Source organism: Meleagris gallopavo, chromosome 5 (genome assembly GCF_905368555.1).
Source record: "Meleagris gallopavo chromosome 5, MGAL_WU_HG_1.1, whole genome shotgun sequence".
Taxonomy (NCBI): Eukaryota; Metazoa; Chordata; class Aves; order Galliformes; family Phasianidae; genus Meleagris; species Meleagris gallopavo.
The window spans coordinates 14,081,895-14,102,245 of record NC_139408.1 but is presented as its reverse complement, the minus strand read 5'-3'; the positions used below and the strand labels follow the sequence as shown (position 1 = coordinate 14,102,245).

Here is a 20,351-nt window from a genome sequence, read left to right as displayed (position 1 = left end):
TTTAAAAGCTGTTGTGTGTGAAAGATAGTTGGCAATGCATGTTGCTAGTATGATTGCATGGATAATTTGGCAATTTGGACAAACTGACAGCCCTGCCAGGAGCCTGCTTCTCACAACACCCTGGTCAGGTGAAGGAAAGCCTTTGCTGCATAATACATGTGGGAAGAGTTCCGGAGATGTGTTCTTGACACCTGGTCGCCCTGTTGATGATCTCCTGATGTATTTGAGCCTTGTACTTTCAGCCTCTGAAGGAATTTTGCTTGCAGCCCTCACAGCTGCTCTGCAGGGGGACACAATGCAGTGTCTTTGCCTAAGTGATTTTGGCGGGAAGAGCAGGGTCGAGCAGTCGCCATATTGCTACGGGCACTTGGAGGGCTTGTTGCACTCTCTCCTCTCATCCTTGTGGCTTCACGGCTCTGCCAGACATGGGAAAATGCTATCCCAGCACTGGGAAAGACTGGAGAAATAAAAATTTGTAGTTTAGCAAAAGTGAGATGGGAGAGGAGGTGAGTAAATGCCTGTGAGGTGCTGGAAGGTACCGTTGGTGACAGTGGAGCCGGTTCTCTCAGAGGAAGAGGAGCCGTTAGCAGGCAGCTCCACAAGGTGAGAGAGGTCTGAGGAGGAGCAGAACGCTGGGGGCACCACTGGTTTGCTGGCAGGTAATAGCATGCTCTGGAAGTAATTAAAGGTGAACCATAAAAAGTAATTAAGAGGAAGGTCAAAACAAGCATTGGGGTTTTTGTTTCCTGAGGGAGACACAAGGATACCTTGGAGGTGGTTTAAAGTTTTATGCTGCTGGCCTGGCTTCCTCTCATCTCCTCATCCCATTAATCTTCTACAACCTGTTCGGTGGAGTTGTTGTGCCTGTGTTACAGGTACAAAGCAAATTTCTGGTGTTATTCTAATTTCCTTCAGCAGGTGATTCATGTAGATACAGGTATTTTAAAAATATACCCTTTTTTCAGAAAGAGAAAAAACCCTGAAATAGTCACTAGTCTTTGCACTCAACTAGCAACATAAAGTGATAAGGTGCATCCAAGTTTTGTCCTCTTTACTCTCTCATTCTTTTACGGGCTTGTCATGGCTTTCCTCTGTGACTGAAGAATCCCTGCTGTGCATTTTTTGGTTGCAATTCAAAAACGATATTCTGACCAGTTTGCTATCTGGAGCAGTGCAGAGAAGAGAAGGTAAAATGGAACTCTGTGTGGTATTGGTTTCAGTTTGATAGTCCTGGAGTCTGAAACTGTTGTATAGCCCCGAGTCCAGAAAGGGCATAGGTTTGTGCCTAACAAACTTCTTGAACACTTAGGAATGTAAAGAAACATGTAAGTACTTGGATGAAAGCAATGCAGGTTTCCTTAGTCTATTGGTATAGAGCCTATGGATTTTATTATCTGCGGATCTGAGAATCCTTTCCTATTCCCATTTAACACCTGGATTTTTTGATATAATGAAGACAGCAGCCGTGCCATTTTTGATCTGTTCACCTAAGGATGCAAAGTCTGCTTGCTGCCATCAAATTCAAAAGCACCTCTGCTACTGAGTTCAATAGCTACAGGATGGGCCCTGTTTTTTTTCCATCATTTTATTTTTTCTTTTTGTTTCCTCCCCAAAGGCTCTCTTTAAAGGGTAAAATCCACTGAAGATACAGGTCCTTCAGAATCAAACAGAATTAATGAATTTCTCAAGCTCGTTTTCTGAAGTAGATTTTTTTTCCCCTTCCTACTTCCTGCCACAGTCACATCCTTTATTCAGTACCATGGAGGTACAGCTGCATAGTGGAGTATAATTCATGAGAAAGAAATGTGTGTGCTTAGAATTTAAAATAATACATTCCTTAATTATATTTAATAGTGCCTTATCAATAGACTGATAAACTTGGGTGTTTGCCGTTCCTATTGATTATGATGCTCTGTAGCAGGCAGAGGCAGTAACTGCTGCTGCTGATGGAAAAGAAAAGGTACTGGAAGGAGGAGGGGAGAAGGAGGTGGGAGACGAGAGGATTGGCTGCTTGCAATGTCAATCACAGCTGCGGGGCCCGGCTCTTCCGCTGCTCTAGCCCTGGCTCTCCCTTGAACAGCTCCTAGAGAGAACAAGGCGTGCGGAGCCCAGATCACCAGCATCATGCTCCTTGGGCTTGGATCGTAGATCCCCCTCTTTGAACGTTAAAATAACTCCTTCGCACATCAGCGTCCCAGACAGACCCAGCGAGACAACAGGCACGTGAAAGAGAGTGAAAAGAAAGAGGAGGAAGAGAAAAATCTGCAACCAAGTGGACTAAAGCAAAAAGAAAGAGTGCTTTGCTTGCACAGCTGCAAAGTGGGAATTTAAAGAACTGCAGAGAGAAATTCCAGCTCATCAGCACATACACATTGCAGAATTACAGATCCAGGTAGAAATGACATCAACAGGGAAAGAAGGCAGCGGAGCTCAACATGCACAATATGTTGGACCCTATCGTTTGGAGAAAACCCTAGGAAAAGGACAGACAGGTTGGTTCCTTTGCAGCAGACCCGCGCCAAGGGGAAGGTGCTGTAGCAGCCAGTGAAGTGTTGGGGATGGGGTATATGAGGGATCAGGTTTTCCCATTTGGTGATTTAATGAAGATAATATTCACAAAGGATTTTTTGCTTTATTTTTAATATTCATGTTATTTTTTCCTCTTTTAAAAAAAACAAGATGCTTCATGTTCATTACTCCTTCTAATGGGTGGTGTTCTGGTGACGGAAAGAGTGCATGCAGAGGAAAAAATAGATGATGCTTGTGGTGGATTTTCACATCAATTTCTTCTCTGCCCTACTTAGAAGTCTTTTCTTTTTAATCAAATTATATTGAAATGAAAGGTTCACAGCCTGTAGTACCAAGGAGGTGGTGGTGGTGGTAGTGGGGGAGTCACCAGCAGTATTTCATGACATCATGATTGAAAAGGGTGTAGTCCTTAAGGTGCAGTTGGTGGTGGGAAATATATACAGTATATCTGTGGCACTGACTGCATTGGGCATTTAGCAAATATGGATAGATGAGCTGGTGTTTTTTTGTGTAGCATCTGAAATAAAAGAAAAATAGGGGATCAGTAGCAGAATTCTGGTTATCCTATGTTTTTGTAGGAAGAATGAGGGGGAGGGGAGGTTATTTAATTATTTCTCTTAAAGCTTGTTTATGAACTCACCCCCAGCAGATCTGCTTGAATGGAACAATGGTAAGAAATATTAAAAAGAGGAAACAGAGTGGAGGGAATTAGCGGAGAGCAGGTGCTTCTGCCCTATATGACATAATTAGATCCTCTAAATGCGTTAAAGATCTGGACTTGCTGTTGCTTGCTTAGATAGCATATTCACTTCAAGGGCAGGGGATCCTTAATTGGAAGGAAAACCTCTAAAAGAAGCCCAAATGACTTTTCCTTCTTTATTTTATTTTATTTTATTTTTTGTCGTAACAGGTGCAATAAGCAGTAGGATCTGGCAAATTCACTGGACTGGGGAGACCCTCCCTCCCCCCAAAAGTGAATTGAGTCTTGAGGTGATAATTCAGGGAAAGGGGAAATTAGTAATAGGGGGGCTTCTTTGGGCATGTGGGTATTAAGTGTTGTTCATTACGGTGGGACAATAAAACATGATGCATTGTGGTGGGGTGTTTTTTTTGTTGTTTTTGGTTTTGTGTGTGTTGTTTTTTCTTTTTCTTCTTTTTTTTTTTTTAAACCAGCCGAGCTTTGCCCATCTGTTGTCTAAAGGTTTTAATAGGCGTTTCCATCCCCAGCTGCTGCCTCCGCTCTGCCTGCTTCCTCATTGCCCTGCATGGCAGCAGCTCTGCAGTCCGCAATTTTCTTAGGGACACAGTCAAAATCCAGATCTTTCTCTGTAAGAAGCAATGCTCTTCTGAGATGATTGATTATAACCCCCCCCATCTTTCCCCTCCTCTTCACAACCCCATAGCAACCGTTCAGAGACAGGGATGGGGATGACATTGTCTTCCAGTGAAAGTGACTTTTATTTGTATTTATATTTTTTAATCCTTTTTATTACATCAGCTGCTAAAGGTAGCTTTCTGTCAGTGTTTTGGGTACCACCTTTATTCTTTGCATAGCTCAATAAGCCCTTACTTGTGCAGCTGTATTCTTACTAAAATCTGCTCTGATGATGATGAAAATACTCCACCAAAAAAATGCAGTATGTTGGTAATAAAACTATCCTATTTCTTTTGGTAATATTTTTTTCCTGGATACTCCAGGTGATCAAAGATCCAGCTGTGGATGACAAATTCATTTTTGTCTTCATCACCACTTCCTTTTCTTTTTCTCACCCTCTCAGTACCCCTCCCTCTCACGTAAAACACAATTGTCTGATTCCTGAAAATACTACCGCATTAACCTTTCGCTCCAGATCTCATAGCCTGACGTTGTGGTCCTAAAGGGTTATCTGCAGCTTTGGTTATTTTTTTTCCTCTCTGCTAATCTTCCTATCTTCCTCCTAAGTGATTAGAGATGGAGGAAAGGGGGGGTGGGTGGAGGGAGGAGAGCATGCATTTAGAAGCTGCTGTTGGCCTCTGCAGTTTTTCAACCACCTGGACAAGGGTGAAAGTTTCCTTTTGCAGTTTTACCACATAACTGATCTTAATAGATAAGTCTCTGCTGCCTGTGCGCATGAGTGCACATAAATGCACAATGCACGGTGTCATAGAAGCTGGAGGTGGTAAATGAGGGAGGGGAAGAAGACAAAAACTTAAAAGTAGCTGATGTCAGCCTATGTCTTCCTTGCCATACCTGCTGTCGATCAACATAATAATGCACTGAGGTGAAATCTAGCTCAGTATTAAACATACATGTCTGAATATGGAAAGATGCCTTCTGGTCTTCTCGCGTTTTCTGTGCTAATCACATTTGCTAGCATGCAGAATGCCATGAACAGTGTGTGCTGTGTAGCTGGTCTTCATCCTGCTTGTTTTGAAGGGTAAGCAAGCAACCTGCAGCATTTCAGGGAGATGACAACAAGCGCAGTATGAGGGCCTCGTTCACCATTCTGTGTCGTCATGGTGTGTAACTTTGAATTTGGGTTGCAGTGGCATATAGCTCAAGAAAAATAGTGACTGTAATTATTCCCTTAAAGCTTGGAAGATTAGGAGGTAATAGCTTGGAATGTGTATTTATTTTTTTTCTGTAGGATGGGAAAGAGAAAAATTTTGCAAAATGTAGTGGTCAGTGGAAAGAAAGTCTAAGTTGTGTTGCTAAGCCTTACCCATTTTGCAGTGATCTTTGTACTCATTTCGTTTTCTGTAAGATACTGATTATTTCAGATATGCAAGCTTTAGCTTTGCTCCCAGGTATATTAATATTATACGAATCTGTTAATTACTCTAACCATCTTTTACTGAGATCAAAAGAATAGTTTTTTGGAGTGGAGAATGGGTTCGTAGTTCAAGGCAGACTTAGAGAGGGTGCTGTGGAAGGGTAATGTGATGGTAAACAGAATTATAACTAGCCTGCTCTCCGTGAAGTTCTCGCTGATTATCATCTTAATAGCTGAGAAAAATGTTTATCACCAGCAGCTTACTGGTCTCTGCAGAGAGGGTCAGATGCTGCATCTCTGACATTAGTGGAACCTAAAGACATCTGGCTGTGGTTAGGCAGACTGACGTGGAAAGGCCTTTAATTCAAATAGGTGGGTAACAACTGTTGTTTCAAGTGTTAATTAGAATTTAAAATAAGATATACAAAATTTGTCCTGAGTAGCATTCTGTGCTGATGTCTCAAGCTTGCCGAGGGTGACTGATGCCACAAAGAGAGGATGAAGACCTCTTAGTTGGAGAAGTCAGAAAAGGACTGCGTGAGACAGAGATGAAAGATATATGTGCTTATGCCTTTGCTGGTAGCAGAAATGATGGAGAGAAGATATGGGAAATTGTTTTGAATAACGTGGCATAAGAATTTAATATATCACATGAGTATTGGAGTTAGATGGTCTTCGCTGGCCTGCTTGCTTTTGTAATAAGTTAAATGCTGTGTGTCTCCCTTGTTTTTGGTTTTTTTTTTTTTTTTTTTTTTGCAGCTGGATGAATGGTTTTGTTGGAATAGAAGCAGCAGCATAATTTGAATTATTATACAGCATAATTTGAATTATTATACTCCAAACACCTTATTTTACAGAAGTGTTAGCGCAAAAGATTATTTCTATATATGTGAGTGTGTGGGGAAAGGTTGGTTTATGTAAGTTCCGTCGAATTACCTTCTACTACAGTTAATTATAGGAGGTTTCCATTGTAATTAACAGTAATGAGGAAAAGGATGTGTGTCACGTTACAATAACACACGTGGAAACAGTGCCTTAAGAAACCCCCGTCACACCTAAACATGAAATACTGTTTTAGTTTTCCTAACTCAGACATTTTTTTCCAGTTGCCACTCATTTGGTATTTTGTATATTCCTTTTATTTTTGTTCCACTGATATTTTGGCTTATGCGTTTTCTTTCTTCCCATTAATCCTATTTCACCCTCAAAACTCTTTAAAGAGTGTATGGATTGCAATCGTTAGTAAATATTCTTTATTGTCAAAGGTGAGGGACTCAAGTATTATTTTTTGTAAAGGACTGCAGAACTCGAGTGTTTTCTTGAATTTCATTTGATATTGCTTTATGAACTTTGGCATCATAGTTTGCTATGGCACCAAATCAGTGTGCAGTTGATTTCCAAAACACTGTTCTGTCTACGAGTAATAAGAGGCCAACTCTACATTGTTGTTACCCTATTAACTTTAAGATAATCTTAGTGAAAAAAACTAATGTTGCTGATCCTTACTGTTTTATGCCTTTCATTTGATTTTTAAGCCCAGTCAGAACAAAGAATACTGCTGACACTCATGTCACTTTGACAAAATGTAGGGGTCTTTTTTCTGTACGGTATGCTATGTAACTTACAGCTATTTCTTTCATGTGTGTCTTGTCTGTGTGAGCCATCAGCAAGGCGTTCAGCAGTATGCTGTTCAGTTACATAAGAGAGATCATTACATTTGAGTCTCAGCAAATTCAGTAGTCTATTCATTGAGGCCTTGAACAGGATGTTTCTTTGCAGCCTTAACCACCTGTTTCTGTGACATCCTCAGAAAGTTTGTTATTTTTTTGTGCGTGTCAGACTTGGTTGCAATTGAAAGCTTCAAACCTATTGGAAGAGTGTTTTGTAGACAGTGATTTCAGAAGTCTGTTTTGTGTTGTTTTTATTTTTATTTTTTTTTATTTGGCTGAACAAAGTGTATCCTTTTTGTCCATCCTACTGTAAATATATTTTTGTCCCATTTGTTAGATACAATAGTTCTAAAATAGTTCTGTGTTACTCAGTTTAGTAATCTAGATGAATATATGGTTATTGATGTGTTAGTCATTGTGGTTCTCTCCATGGCCTTTTCTTAAAGTGCGTACTCTGTTCATGTTTTCATCTATGTTTCTGCTTTCCTTATGACAATCACTTTCAAAATGGTAAATCTGCACCCTATTTTCATGATAGTCAGTGAGGACTTGATTAATTAACAGCAACACTAGAAATAATAATGTTACTAAAAATACAGTATTGCATGCAGTACTGGGGGCATTAAAAGTTTTAAAATCTTTTAGTGAAATTTTGCCACTATTAAGTCATAATAACTTAGCCTTAATGGATTTTCCAGTAATGATTATGAATTTTCTGAGATTTAGTAGCTCTTAATTTTAGATACCTTTGGTCTCATTGTTTGAAAGTACTGTTTTCCTGCATTTATGATTGAAATAATACTGGTGTTACCTTGAGAGTTGTGCCTTGTATCCAGACTTGCAAGTCCAAACTCCCCTTTTCTGACTTACACTTTTTTTTTCCATGCAGACTCCTCCTTGTTTATTATAGTAAAAACATTTGTGAGCCTTTGTCCTTCTATGAGCTTTGTGGAGGGATGCCATCCATCTTTTATCCTGGTATAAGCAGCAAAACTATCATGGACTTACTGAAACAGGAGTAGGCTCTGAATGTTTGTTTTCATTTGTAGAGCACAGTAAGCTTTCTCATCCAGGAGTTGTTAGAATTCAGATACACTGTCAAGTGAGTAGGACTAGATGATTATATATCAACATTTCAGACATCAGCAGGAAATATAGAAACAGTGATTTTTCAAATAGAGTTCTTGTGCTATTCAAGTGCTTTTTTTTTCCTGTCACTGTCCTAGTGTCACTGTAGTGGGAATAACTATCTTAGAATAATAAGAGAGTTTAGAGAAATGAAAAATGTTTAGAGGTAAATTTCATTCAGAGTGGAAAAATTTTTCTTCTTAGAAAATCTGTGGTGAACAATTGTAGTATTTTAAATGAATCCTTAAGATTACTTTTGTGAATTGCAGTGGAGCAGCTGGTGAATGTTTTGGATTCACTGTGATATTTTTTTAGTATACCACAAATTAACTCCGTACATTATATTTTACAGAGTCTTTAATGTTATATGCTTCATAGAGTTAAATAATAATTGTAACGGCAGCAATAAATGTTGATATTCCTTTCAAAATTAGTAGGTAGGTAATATGTAACAAACGTAGGTGATGAAAGCTTACTGAGTTTGAAAAGGAGTGAGAAATTTGGAATTAATGCCTTCTGAAGTACTGGTTCATGAAAAACCTACCATGTATATAGGAGAACAGTTAAAATGAGAACAGATTGAAGCTTGGAGGTGGATTTCCATAGTGGTGAAGTCAAGGCAGACACACAAATGGATGCTTAGGGAGTGATCTTCTTCAAACGCTGTTAAGTGTTAACTTCCCCTGTGAAGTCAGTTGGTTCAGTTGTGCTGACTTAAGTAGAAAGCTCATCAAGCCCATGATAAATAGGTAAAGGTAAAGGAATTTTTATTTGTCATCGATTGTTCTGTTAAGAAGCATCCAAAAGTAATTTTTTGGTTTTGTTTTTATTGTAAACGAACCCAGAATGTTTAATAGTCTTATATGATAATATTGTTTGGGCTGCTCCGGTCATGCATAAACAGTACTGTTTTTCTACAAAATATCCATAGTAGATGTAGTAATGTGAATTATTTCTTGTAAATACTATTCATAATGAATTTCAACAGTCTTTATCTGCGGTGCCTGTAAGTGGAGATGATTTCTTATAAGCCTTTGTTGCAGTTTTTTTGTTTTTGTTTTGTTTTGTTTTGTTTGTTTTTTGCAAACAACTATTTTCATCTCCTTTCGTTATGTCTCTTTACCTCACTTTCAGATTGGTTGTGCTTGGTCAATATTCAAAGATTTGATTTGTACTCTTGACTGTAGTCTGCTGGATATGTTGTGTAAGAGTATCATGCTCCACTTGGATGGCTGTGCAAACACTTCTGGTATAAATGTTTGCAAGTGCTAACTCTGAAAATGTAGTTTTCCTGCATAGTTTGATGTAATTCCTATGAACACCCTTACTTAGAAGACACTTTTCTGACAGGGTATTGTAAGGGAATTCTTGTGTCACAGCTTGAACTGGTAATTGAGCATCTGGTGAAGGGGGTGGCTGGCCCAGGAAGCACAGGGGCAAGCAATTTACCTGTGCTTCCCACCTGATTGAAAGGGGTGGGCCCAGGGAGGGCACCCAGGATCCAGCTCTCCTTTGAGCATCTTCTGGGTGAAGGCTACTTCCTGAGGAGGAGTGTTCTGTAGCTGGAGATCTTCATCACCAGCTGGGTGAGTTAACTTTCTCCTGTATGTGATTACTGACATTTCTAATTGCACTTTGCCTGGTATCACAAAGAACTTATAGGAATCAATTTCACTGCTTCCAAGGACCAACACAGGTATTTTTAAAGAAGCACAAATGTGATTAAATCCGACTTACTTCATCTTAAATGCATACTTTTGAAATATATCAGTGGTGTTAATTAACCGATTCATTTTGACTAAATCTGTTTACATATTAGATCATTGCTGATAAATATCTATTTTTAAAAAGTAAACCACCATATGACTTCTTCATTTCTTTAGTGCTTTTGGAAATTAAGTTGAAATTGAATTTAAGTGGTACAGAAGAAATCGTGCTCATTCCTTCAGAAAGTGTTTGAGTGGAGAATGGCTTGAGAGCAACCCTGAGGAGAGAAATTTAAGTGTCAGCTGATGAAAGATTCAGCGTAAGCCAGCAATGTGCTCTTGCAGCGCAGAAGGCCAACTGTATCCTCTCCATTGAGAGAAGTGTGACCAGCAGATCGAGGGAGATGATTCTGCCTCTCTACTCTGTTCTCCTGAAGCTCAGCCTGGAGTACTGTGCCCAGTTCTGGGGCATCCAACACAAGAAGGACATGGAGCTGTTGGAGTGGTCCAGGGAAGGGCCATGAGGATGGTCAGAGGGTGGAGCACCTCCTCTATGAGGACAGGCTGAGAGAGTTGGGGCTCCTCAGCCTGGAAAAGAGAAGGCTCCGGGGGGACTTTATGGTGGCCTTCAAGTACTTGAAGGGGGCCTACAGGAAATCTGGGCAAGGACTTTTTATAGGGCATGTAGCAACATAGACAAGGGAAAACAGTTTTAAGTTGGAAGAGGGTAGCTTTAGAATAGATATTAGGAAGAAATTCTTTACTGTGAGAGTGCTGAGACACTGGAACAGGTTGCCCAGAGAGGCTGTGAATGCCCTCTCTGTGAAGGAGTTCAAAGCCAGGTTGAATGGGTTTTTGAGCAACCTGCTGTATGGAAGGTATCCCTACCTATAGCAGGGGGGTTGGAACTAGATGATCTTAAAAGTACCTTCCAACTCAAACCATTCTGCTGCAAACTGACTTCATGACTTTTTGTCATGACAAAAGACAAAAAGTCATAAAGTCATTGTTTGTGACACAGATGCCTGTAAGATTATTGTTGTCCTATGAACTGAACAAGTGGGAATATGCTGTTTATTTCACAGTGATCTTGGGATGCAGTTTTTACAGTTTAATAAACAGAAGTGTATATCAGCAATTGAAAATACTGCCACGGACATCGACAGAGGACACGAAATATGCTTAGAAAGGGATATGTTTGGTTTAATGTTAACATTAAGTTCTGATTGGGAAACTGAAATTGAAGAGCAAAGTGTATAAAAATGGTAAGTATTGGTATTTAAATACCAGATATGCTTCCTTTGCAGAGTAACCTTCAGGCTGATGGAAGCAGTTGATGTACTCAGTGCTGGGTTGGGTGGAGCAGAATATTTACTTTGCTTTGTCAGCAATAATGGTTATATTTTGAGAAAATTATTTAATTATTTCCATAAGGCCACAGAGATCATGATCAACTGACATAAACTGAAGCTGTCCTAAATTACTCTTTCAGAGCCTTAGTAGCTGAATATTCAGTGTTGGTTAGTTTTTGTGTTTAACTCTTACTGCTCCTTCAATTGGCTTCTCTGCGTAAATATAATAGCATATTTAATATTAAAAACTAAAGAAGGAATTGAAAAATAAACTTCATCTGTGATGCTGTAAGGGTTTGGTATAGAAGGGGCTGTTCCTTGCTCAGTGAATAACAGGTTCGTCTGCATTTTCTTATGTGCCATCTACTTACTGATGATGAGTGATTTGATAATCAAGGAATTTGGAAAAAGTTTCTATTTTTCCAGTTACTGACTAAAGGAGTTTATTGCTGGTAAAAACAAACAAAACTGTTTGAGGTTTGTAACACTGACAGTAAAAATGGACTGATACTGGTTTTAGGGGGCAATGAGAAGGGAAACAAACATAGTTAGCTGAAGATGTGTAAATGCCACCTCTATTTTCTAAATGTACCAACTCTAGGTGGAAATTATATCTATGATAATATTTCTAGTGAAGTACTGAACTTTTACAGTTTAATAAATGGATAGGAAACTCTTCTCAGGCATCCATTTAGTAAGTGCTTTTCTGGCTTCCTGCATCTACTTAACAAACAACATGCTCTCTTTATATCCTGAGGCTATTGCAATTTTGATTTGCCATCTTTTGCAGCGTATGTTTAATGTTGGAGAAAAAACATCTGTGATGTAATGTGTATGTATATATTTTTAGAAATAGCATGTACATTACATATGTATTAACAAGTTCTGCTTTTTGCAGCATCATTTGTCTGTGTATTCAGCCTTACATGCTATAATCTGAGTGCTTCTGTCACTTAGGCATTAGGCACTATTGACTGGAACAAAAATAATGGAGGAGTTCCTTTCTGGGGAAAGCAACCTGGTCTAGACAAAAAATCTGTTAGTTTTCTGCTGTCCTTCTGAAGCCTACTCTTAGACTTACGACTTTAAGTGTGACGAAGATTTCAGGGTCATTCTTCAGCAGCAGGTGAGAATATGCTGGGTCTTCACATTGACCCTGCAGGGATTGTTGGTGGAACACCTTTTCTTTTCTTTAACTTTCTTTCTTAGTTATTTTTGTGTGTGGCTAGCAATGTAAATTTCTACTCAAATACTGACCTTGTAAAAATGAATGTTTAGCTGGTCCTTGTTGAGGTACCTGTAGACCTTGTTTGTGATGCTGACTTGTCAGCCTTATCATAATATAGTTCATGAGGAAGCACAGTAACATATTTCTAGCTAAATATGAGCTGATGTATTGTTTCCTTTGTTTAAACAATATTCTGCTCTACTGAAGTCTGAGCTAGGTTATCACATGACTATGCTAAGACAAGTTTTATTACATTTAAATTAAAACGCCAGTTTAAGTAGGAAAAAGAAGGCTTCAAGTTCTAGATCCTTGCGGAGTGAAATGGACTGCGTGACATTTAAAAACTTCTTGTGCCTTGTGCTGACTCATTGCCAGCCGGAGGTTGAGTTATTCATCTTGCCTGCCATTTGCCCAGAGTAAGCTTCGTTAAGTGGCGATATGGATTTCTTTTAATAACTCTGACCTGTCTCTAAGTTTAGTGAATTGATTTGATGCTCAGATTTTTACCTTGCTGGAATCTCTTCGTCCCCTCTATTCCAAAGCTCTTGTCTTCATTTCAAGTTGTAAATGGTGGGTAGTTTTAGCTCTCACACTGAGGTGATCTGCTGTCATGAGATATAGGATTGAGCTACAGTTTTCCTTTTGAAGTTTGGACTGTCTGTGCTTTCACTTCAGTTACCTTGCCTGTTCAACCTAGTGGCTAGTTCAAAAGTTAACATCCTTATCTAGAGGATGCTAGACACACGTTTGGTTCTTTCTATAGCTGCAGTTTCCTAGAGTGAACTAGTGAAGGCCTTAGGAGGGAATTCTCAGAAAAGTTTTGGTGATGTTACAGTTCCAAGACTGAGACCCTTTATAATTTCATCTCTATTGTGATTAATAATGAGAAAAAAAATGTCCATTTTCTTACTTTCTCTCAGAAGAGATTAAGGATTAAATCAGTCTCTCTTTCCTTTGTGGGAGAATTTATACTTTTCTCCTCAGGCATTCAGTGTGAAACATGGAATCTTTGAGACTTTTCTTGTACTTTCAAACTTCATTGATACTGGTTAACTTATTCTAATGATATAGGAGGAATTACAAACAGCCTGAAGATATAAATTTTGTTTTCTTAAGAAATCAGGCTGAAGCAAAGCTGCCGTGAACAGTGCAGCTTCTTTGAATTGCATTTAGTTTAGAAAGCGATGAGATGCTGCTGTGGCAGGCTGAGTTTACTGGAGCACAGATACTTTTTGAATTTTGCCCCTCAGCTTGGTTAAGACTAACAGCAAGTTGGGAGGAAAAAGTCATATTAGACCAGACCACATTATGATCTAACACTGTGAAAATCTCCACCCATCTTGATAAGCTGGTTTCCTGTCTATTTTCTGCTGCTGAGGCTGTACAAAGCAGGGGTAGTGGAGGCTTGAAATTGGTCCTTTCTTTTTCTGAGCTGAGTTCAATGACTGGGCAGTGTGGGAAGAAGGGAGCCCTCACTGTATTTCCTCCATGTATCCATTTTGGTCTAGTGACAGTATTTGAAGTAGTCCTTTCCTGCAGAAAGCTGAGAGGAAGACTGAGAGTTGTTTGTATGTTTGCAATGCCTGTCTGTACAAAAATGGTCACGATAGACAAAGCCAAGTATTATATTACAGCTTGGCAATGACACAAGTGCCATAGCCCTATTAAACGCGGGCATTTGTTTTTTTGAAAAGGCATGGCCATGAGTGGCACAGCTTTTAAGACTCCTTATGCTGTGTGAGCTGCAGCCTTAAACAGTTTTTCATTAGCTTTTGAAACTAGTTAAATATATGCGTTTTTTATTATGAATTCATAAAGCTTGATGAAAATAGTAATTGTCAATAGGAAAGATCTCTGCTAGTGTGTGTTTTTTTTTTTTTCCTGTGTTGTGTTTCTTCTGGGTCTGTGGCTTATTTCATTGCTCGTGTTTGTGAAATTGCATCTCTTTTTGCTTCTGGTTGTTTTCTGATTGTACTGAGGATATTACTTAGTCAAATTCCCCACTCAGTTACATCTTTGCAGCCCCAATGACTTCAAGGCCTTGCTCAAGTTTGTCTGAGAGGGGAGTTTGACCCATGAGCACGCTTCTCATTGATGATAGTAGAGGCAGACCTCTGGCGGTGTTCTAGTTAAGAACAGCCTAGGAATAAATCTCTACAGTGAATATTCAAGTGAATTAGAGCACAAAGTGGAATAATACTGTAAGTGAATTCAATTCACATTGAAAATACATGCACAGCCTTCTAGAAATTACTGTCTTTCATCTTTAAAGCAGAAATCTGCCTGCTCATCTAACAGAAAAATTAAGGTAGACAGATGGTTTGAATACTTTAAGCAGAAATTCTTTTCTAATATTTTGTCTTGCCTGACTAGTTTGTGTTATACATCAGAATGTAGAAGATATCCTTATATTTAGTATTGCTGCACCTTTGCTAGGGGCAGATATGACCGAACTACTGGCGTAGTTGGACATTTGCCATCTTGTTACCAGGTGGCTCTTCCTTCTCAAAGGAATTGCTGCAAATGTAGGTGTCATTTCTAGATCTGAGCTGCAGCACTCGTCATTGCTTTTACCATCGTCAGTTCAGGTGAACAACAGCTGAGAGCCTCTTTATCTTCACCAATGCTTCTTTCTTCTCAGTGTTTTGATGCCTGTGGCTTGGGAACTAGTTCATCCACAGATTGCTTCTCAAATATCTGTAAGAATCTTACGTGCTTCTTGAGTGTCTACTACTCATTTCCACGAAGGCTGCCAGAGGGGAGAAGCCCCGGTGTAGTAGGCCTTGTTCTCCTCACTGTACAGGTGGAAACTGAAGACATGCCAAGGAAAAGGATTTTGATCAGTTGACATGTCTATCTTGCAGTCAGAGAAGTGATAGTAGCACCAGTAGCTAACACACTGTCTCCTGGTGGAAAATAGGACACTGCAGGCTGTGTGAAGTTTAGGTAGGTCTACCTGAGCACCTCCAACCTTTGCCCTGTGCAGAAGTCCAGGCTTCCCCATCTTTACCTGATGATGTACTCATGCCATTTGTGTCTTTGTTATGCTCTGTTGACAAACCCCCATCAGCTAGAAGTCAAGGTGGTATGTCTGATGTGGATAAGCTGTGTTTGTATACAGTGGACTATACAGATGATAAGAATGTGTAGGATTTCATTGCGGGGTTACTTTTTTCCTTCATATGCTCAAAATACTGACCTTGTGCTTTACTCTGTGAAGTTCTAAATCTGCTGTAAAAGATTATTCTGTGCTCCCAATTCCTATTGGATTAAGGTTACTCAGCTTCTCAAAGGATTGCATCCCTATTTGTACTCTTATGCTCTCTGAAATACTGTTAAGTCCTAAACTGGTGATTTCTTGGGGGAAGAGCAGTAGAGACACTTGTACAAAACAGGCTCTGTTCGTGTCTTTGTGCAGTATAATGCAGATTCTCAGAAGCAATAACTATGTAGTTGTCACTGGCCCTGGAAGGCTCCCCCACTAACTTGGGGTGGAGAGTCTGGTGAGTTAATTTGCCTATTTTTCATGATGCCCTGCTGTAAAACTAAGATAATACTGAAGTTCTCCTTTGGGACTGACAGGATTAGCCAGACAGTAATGATACTGTTTTAAGAAATAGGAAGCAGCATGGAAGGGCCTGGAATAATGCTTTTTTTTTTTTTTTTTTTTTTTTTTTTTTTTTTTTTTGCGAGTGTTCACGTGTGTAGCTTCAGTTCATTTAATATGTATCTGTTGGTTTTTATCTCCTGATGACATAGGAGATCAGTATATAGCCTCGTCTTTCCTGGTGATACCTTTTTATGCTGCGTTTGTTTTCCATAGGTTCCCCTTCTAATTGTTGTAGTCTTGATTCGTAAGTGCTGAAATCTCTGGCTGCAATGTAAAACAAAAGTTGGTTTAACACCCAATAAAATGTAAGAATTGCTTTGATCTTCCATTTTGGCAGTTTGTGGTTATGCTGACTTCTGTTATTTTTTTCCTTAGAGGCATTTGTCCCTCATCTTTAAAACAAAATGTCAGTGAGTTTAAAAAAAACAGACAAAAAAAAAAAACAACATTTATGTGATGCTTTGTGTTCTACTTATAAAAGATTTATAACTTGGTCACTTTTATTTATGCTCCTGTAGAACCAGTAGAATTACACTGCAGTGTTAAAGTGCAGCAGTTTCATTTCCCTGCAGGCAACAGCCCTCTGGTGGTGTGTTTTCTTGTTTTGTTGTTGTCTGTTTTTTCTGCTTGTAAGTCATTGGGAATTCTGACAGGCAGATAAGATTTAAAAAATGCTTCAAACTAAGTTCCTTCATAGTCCTGTGTCTTCTCTTGCTCCTTTTTCCAGACCTCACCTCGTCCACCCGCATCTAAATTTGAAAGTGAAATGCAAAGTTAATAAATGCACCCACTTGATAATAGCAACGGTCTTATTTGGTCAAGTGATATTTTACCAAATGCTTTTTCAGTAAGCTTCAGCTTACAGAACTGTTGCCTGGAAAAGGGTATAGGTTGGTGTGAAGTGGGTGTGAGGTTAATGGGTTACTGTGCAGACTGATTGAACTGTTAAGAATGCAGGCATTTCTGAGGAAGCCAATGATGAATTCAAAAGTTCAAATATCAAAGAATTATTTTTATTTTTTAAGGGGTGACCTTACAAGTCTGTTATGGGTGTTACTGTTAGTTATGTTTCAAGTTACTGCTTGGAAAAATATTTCAGCTAATGAAGAAGGAGAATGCTCCGATCAGTGCTTTAAAAGTGAAATTTATCTTTTTGCTAGCATTAGAGTCGGTTATCACTTGAGTTCCACTTAGACCCTGTTTTGAAGGATTGTGTGATGTATTGGGAAGCTGAAATGGGAGTTCAGAAAGTAGATGAAGTAAAATATTACTTGTCATTTCTGAGGTGGTAACCCAGAGTTCTGTGCAGAGGTTTTTCAGGAGCTAAGGTTATAATGGATAAGTTTAGTTTGTTTCAGAACTGTAGTGAATTTCAAAACCATATTGCATCTGCAACTGTATTACTGTAAAACGCTCTGTAAGAAGACATAGGGCTCTGTTATGAACCCTGAAATTATGTTATTTTAGAAAGAGGAAGAAAACAAACTTTTCTGTAGTTAAGGCTGAACAGAAAATAATTCAATTTTAAAATAGTTTTTAAAATGCATCTATTTGAGTGTGATGTTTGAGATCTTGTGTATGAAAACTGAAACAAAATTTACTGAATGAATTTGTTTCTGTATGTTGATGTTTGTTTTTTTTTTTTTAATTAATAAGGCTAACAAGGGAAAGAATTGATTTGGTATCACAGTACTTATCTATTATTTTAAGAGATAGACAATGGTTATAGCGTATGTGTCCTTTGAATTTATTCTGTGGACAGAAAATGGTATAAATCTGTGGCCTTACTAGATAAAGCTTTATGCTGGCACCTGTGATATAATTACTAGTTGTTATCAATAGATAAACTAAGATGCATCATGAAAATACAGTTTCAGCCATGCTGACTTTGGGGGTGTAAGTCTCAACTCGTGGGTTTGTTATTTTTTTTGGGCAGTGTTTCATTTGCTGGTTTTATGTTGGTTTTACGTAGGTTTCTGTTGCAGGGATGGGTCACGTTTTGACTTCTAATTCTTGTAGTTAACATAATATGAAAAGGAAGTAAGTGAAATGAAGGGAGAAAGCTAGGAAGAAGTAAATGTGCCCTCCTCCTATCTTGAATGTCAGTGAATGTCACAACTTAGTTTATATTTTACTGCTTTTAATTAAAAAGAAATGAATTTTGGCACAAATCCACTGAACTGAGTAGTGAAAGTGTCTTGGCATAAAAAAAACAAGACAAATAAGAGATTTTGGATCATCTTTCAATGTAAGATATAGAGCTTCAATCACCCTAGGGCTGTTCTTTTAAAACATAGAAGTGGAGGCCAAGGCATCACTAGCACTTCTTGAGGTAACCCACAGTCTCTGAAGCAAAAATGAAATCATGCTTACTCAGCTTTTTGTGTGTGGCTCAAAAACAGATGATGCTGCAACACATGGCTGCAGCAGTTTACTGATCATTTATTGGAGGGAGAATAGGAATGGATTATTACCAACTCGGGTACTGTTTAAGAACAAACAAAAATGCCCAGACAGATGAACAAACAAAACCAAACTACAGCATCAGAAAAAATCTGAAAGGTCTAACTTCTTTTTCTACCTTCTTTTGCATTCAATCCATAAAAATAGGAGTACAAATTCCTGGATGAGGACACTTGGTTTTTTTCCTTTTTAAATTGAATTTTCTCTCTATAGAAACAGTAGAGAATCATCAATACATGAACAAAAAGGCCTTTACTTTTGCGAAGCTTGCTGTCTTCCAGTGAACTGATATGATCTGTTAAAAATGAGAATTTCTTTTTTTCTGTTAGCTGTTGTAGTAAACCAAGGATGAAATTCAGCAAAGGGGACAGTGCTAGCCCATGTCAGAACTCTTTCAGCTCTCTATTTCTTTCTAAGAGTAAAGTTTTTCTTCAAGTATACGCCAATTCAAAATGTTTAAAAATAAATACTTCAAGTTACAAATCTGGAAATTAGATGAAAGGAAGTTATCTAAAATAAAGTAGAGAATATATCCCCCTCCATTATTCTAAATAGATGTTTTTACCAACAAGCATCTCAAATTGTTTATTTCTAGCCTAAAAATGAAAGCAAGTAATTTTTGGTTGCTGCTGGAAGTGTTGAACTTGATAAATGTTGGGGTTGATGTCAGTGTAGCTGTGCATGTATCTTAGGAGGAATTAAATCTCTAAGACTCTATTCCCTCATCTTAACAGAGAAGCAGCTAAAAGTATAGTATCAGTAGCCTGATGTGCTCTTCACATTGCAAACATTTGTCTGAAATGTACTTTTTAATTGTTATTTCCCATTATCTCTTAACTTGCAAAATACCGAGATGGGAAAGGAAGCTGCCCTATTACAGGCTCTGGTTTTGTTAGTGGGTTGGGTGTGTTTGGTAAAATGACCTTTGCAGTTTTTGCCATCCTAATACTTATCTTGCTGTGGAGCTGCGTATATATGTGTACTGTTTAACTGCATTTTGCAAGTTGTGTAACGTGAGCCAGTTCGTATACAAAACAGTATTTAAATGAGTTTTAGTTTCCTCTGATTATGACATACTTGCATGAGAGTCTGAATTTCTCCCTGGTCATCTGATATGCATTATTTATTTTCTTTGTCCAGAGACTGTTTTATATGAAAATTATTCCATAACAGTGGATCAATTTGTAATTTGTAGACTTCTTTTTTTTTTTTTTTTTTTTTCTTGGAACTTCTTTGGGTTATGGTAGTCTGCAGCAGAGCAGTGTGTCTTAGTGTGAACCTTTTTTGTCTTTCATTAATGTTTGTATAAGAATTGGTGTACGCAAATGTGCAATTGTGTGTTGCAAGAAAGCTGTTTTAAGTGAGGGCATTGTATGGTTTTGGTTTCTGAATTACGGATAGACTAAACAGCTTCAGCAAGGGCTTTAATGTAAGGGATATATGTGGAAATATTAGTCAAATGAGATTGGTTTATAAGCTGTACCAAAAAAACCCCTAACCTTATACATTCTATCTTCAACTGTGATGCTTATTTGAAATGACATACTGCTGAAAAGAAGCATTTAGTAATTGAAATGTAAGTGGGTGACCAAAAGGTAATACATATGCAGCAGCATTTTTTTTCGTTCTGTTTTTGTGCTTCCAAAGAACTCATGTCTACCTCCTATGGTAACAAGTATTGATAGCATCAGAAACAACTTTTTATTTATTCATCTGATGCTTTATTTAAACTTTTATTCATTGTCCGGCATTCAGCAAGTCAGTGGTAGAGGATCACCTTACTGCTCACCCTTTGATTTTTCACTCTTTCCCTGTGGCAAATTTCTCTGTTGGGTGCAGCTGGATTTAGCTTGATTCCCAACCTCGCCAGCAGCATTGTAAAATCGAACTGTAGTATTTGAAAGCAACTGGT

The 20,351-nt window shown here is 38.5% G+C and overlaps 1 protein-coding gene across 1 annotated transcript in view; it reads left to right on the top strand.

Moving 5' to 3' along the window:
- Positions 1-2,028: 2,028 nt before the first annotated feature.
- Positions 2,029-20,351, top strand: part of BRSK2 (BR serine/threonine kinase 2) — a 299,120-nt gene continuing 280,797 nt past the window's right edge. Inside the window, 1 exon segment of the mRNA XM_085224331.1 lies at positions 2,029-2,492. Within this exon segment, the coding sequence (XP_085080457.1) occupies positions 2,399-2,492 (94 nt within the window). The 5' untranslated portion in view covers positions 2,029-2,398.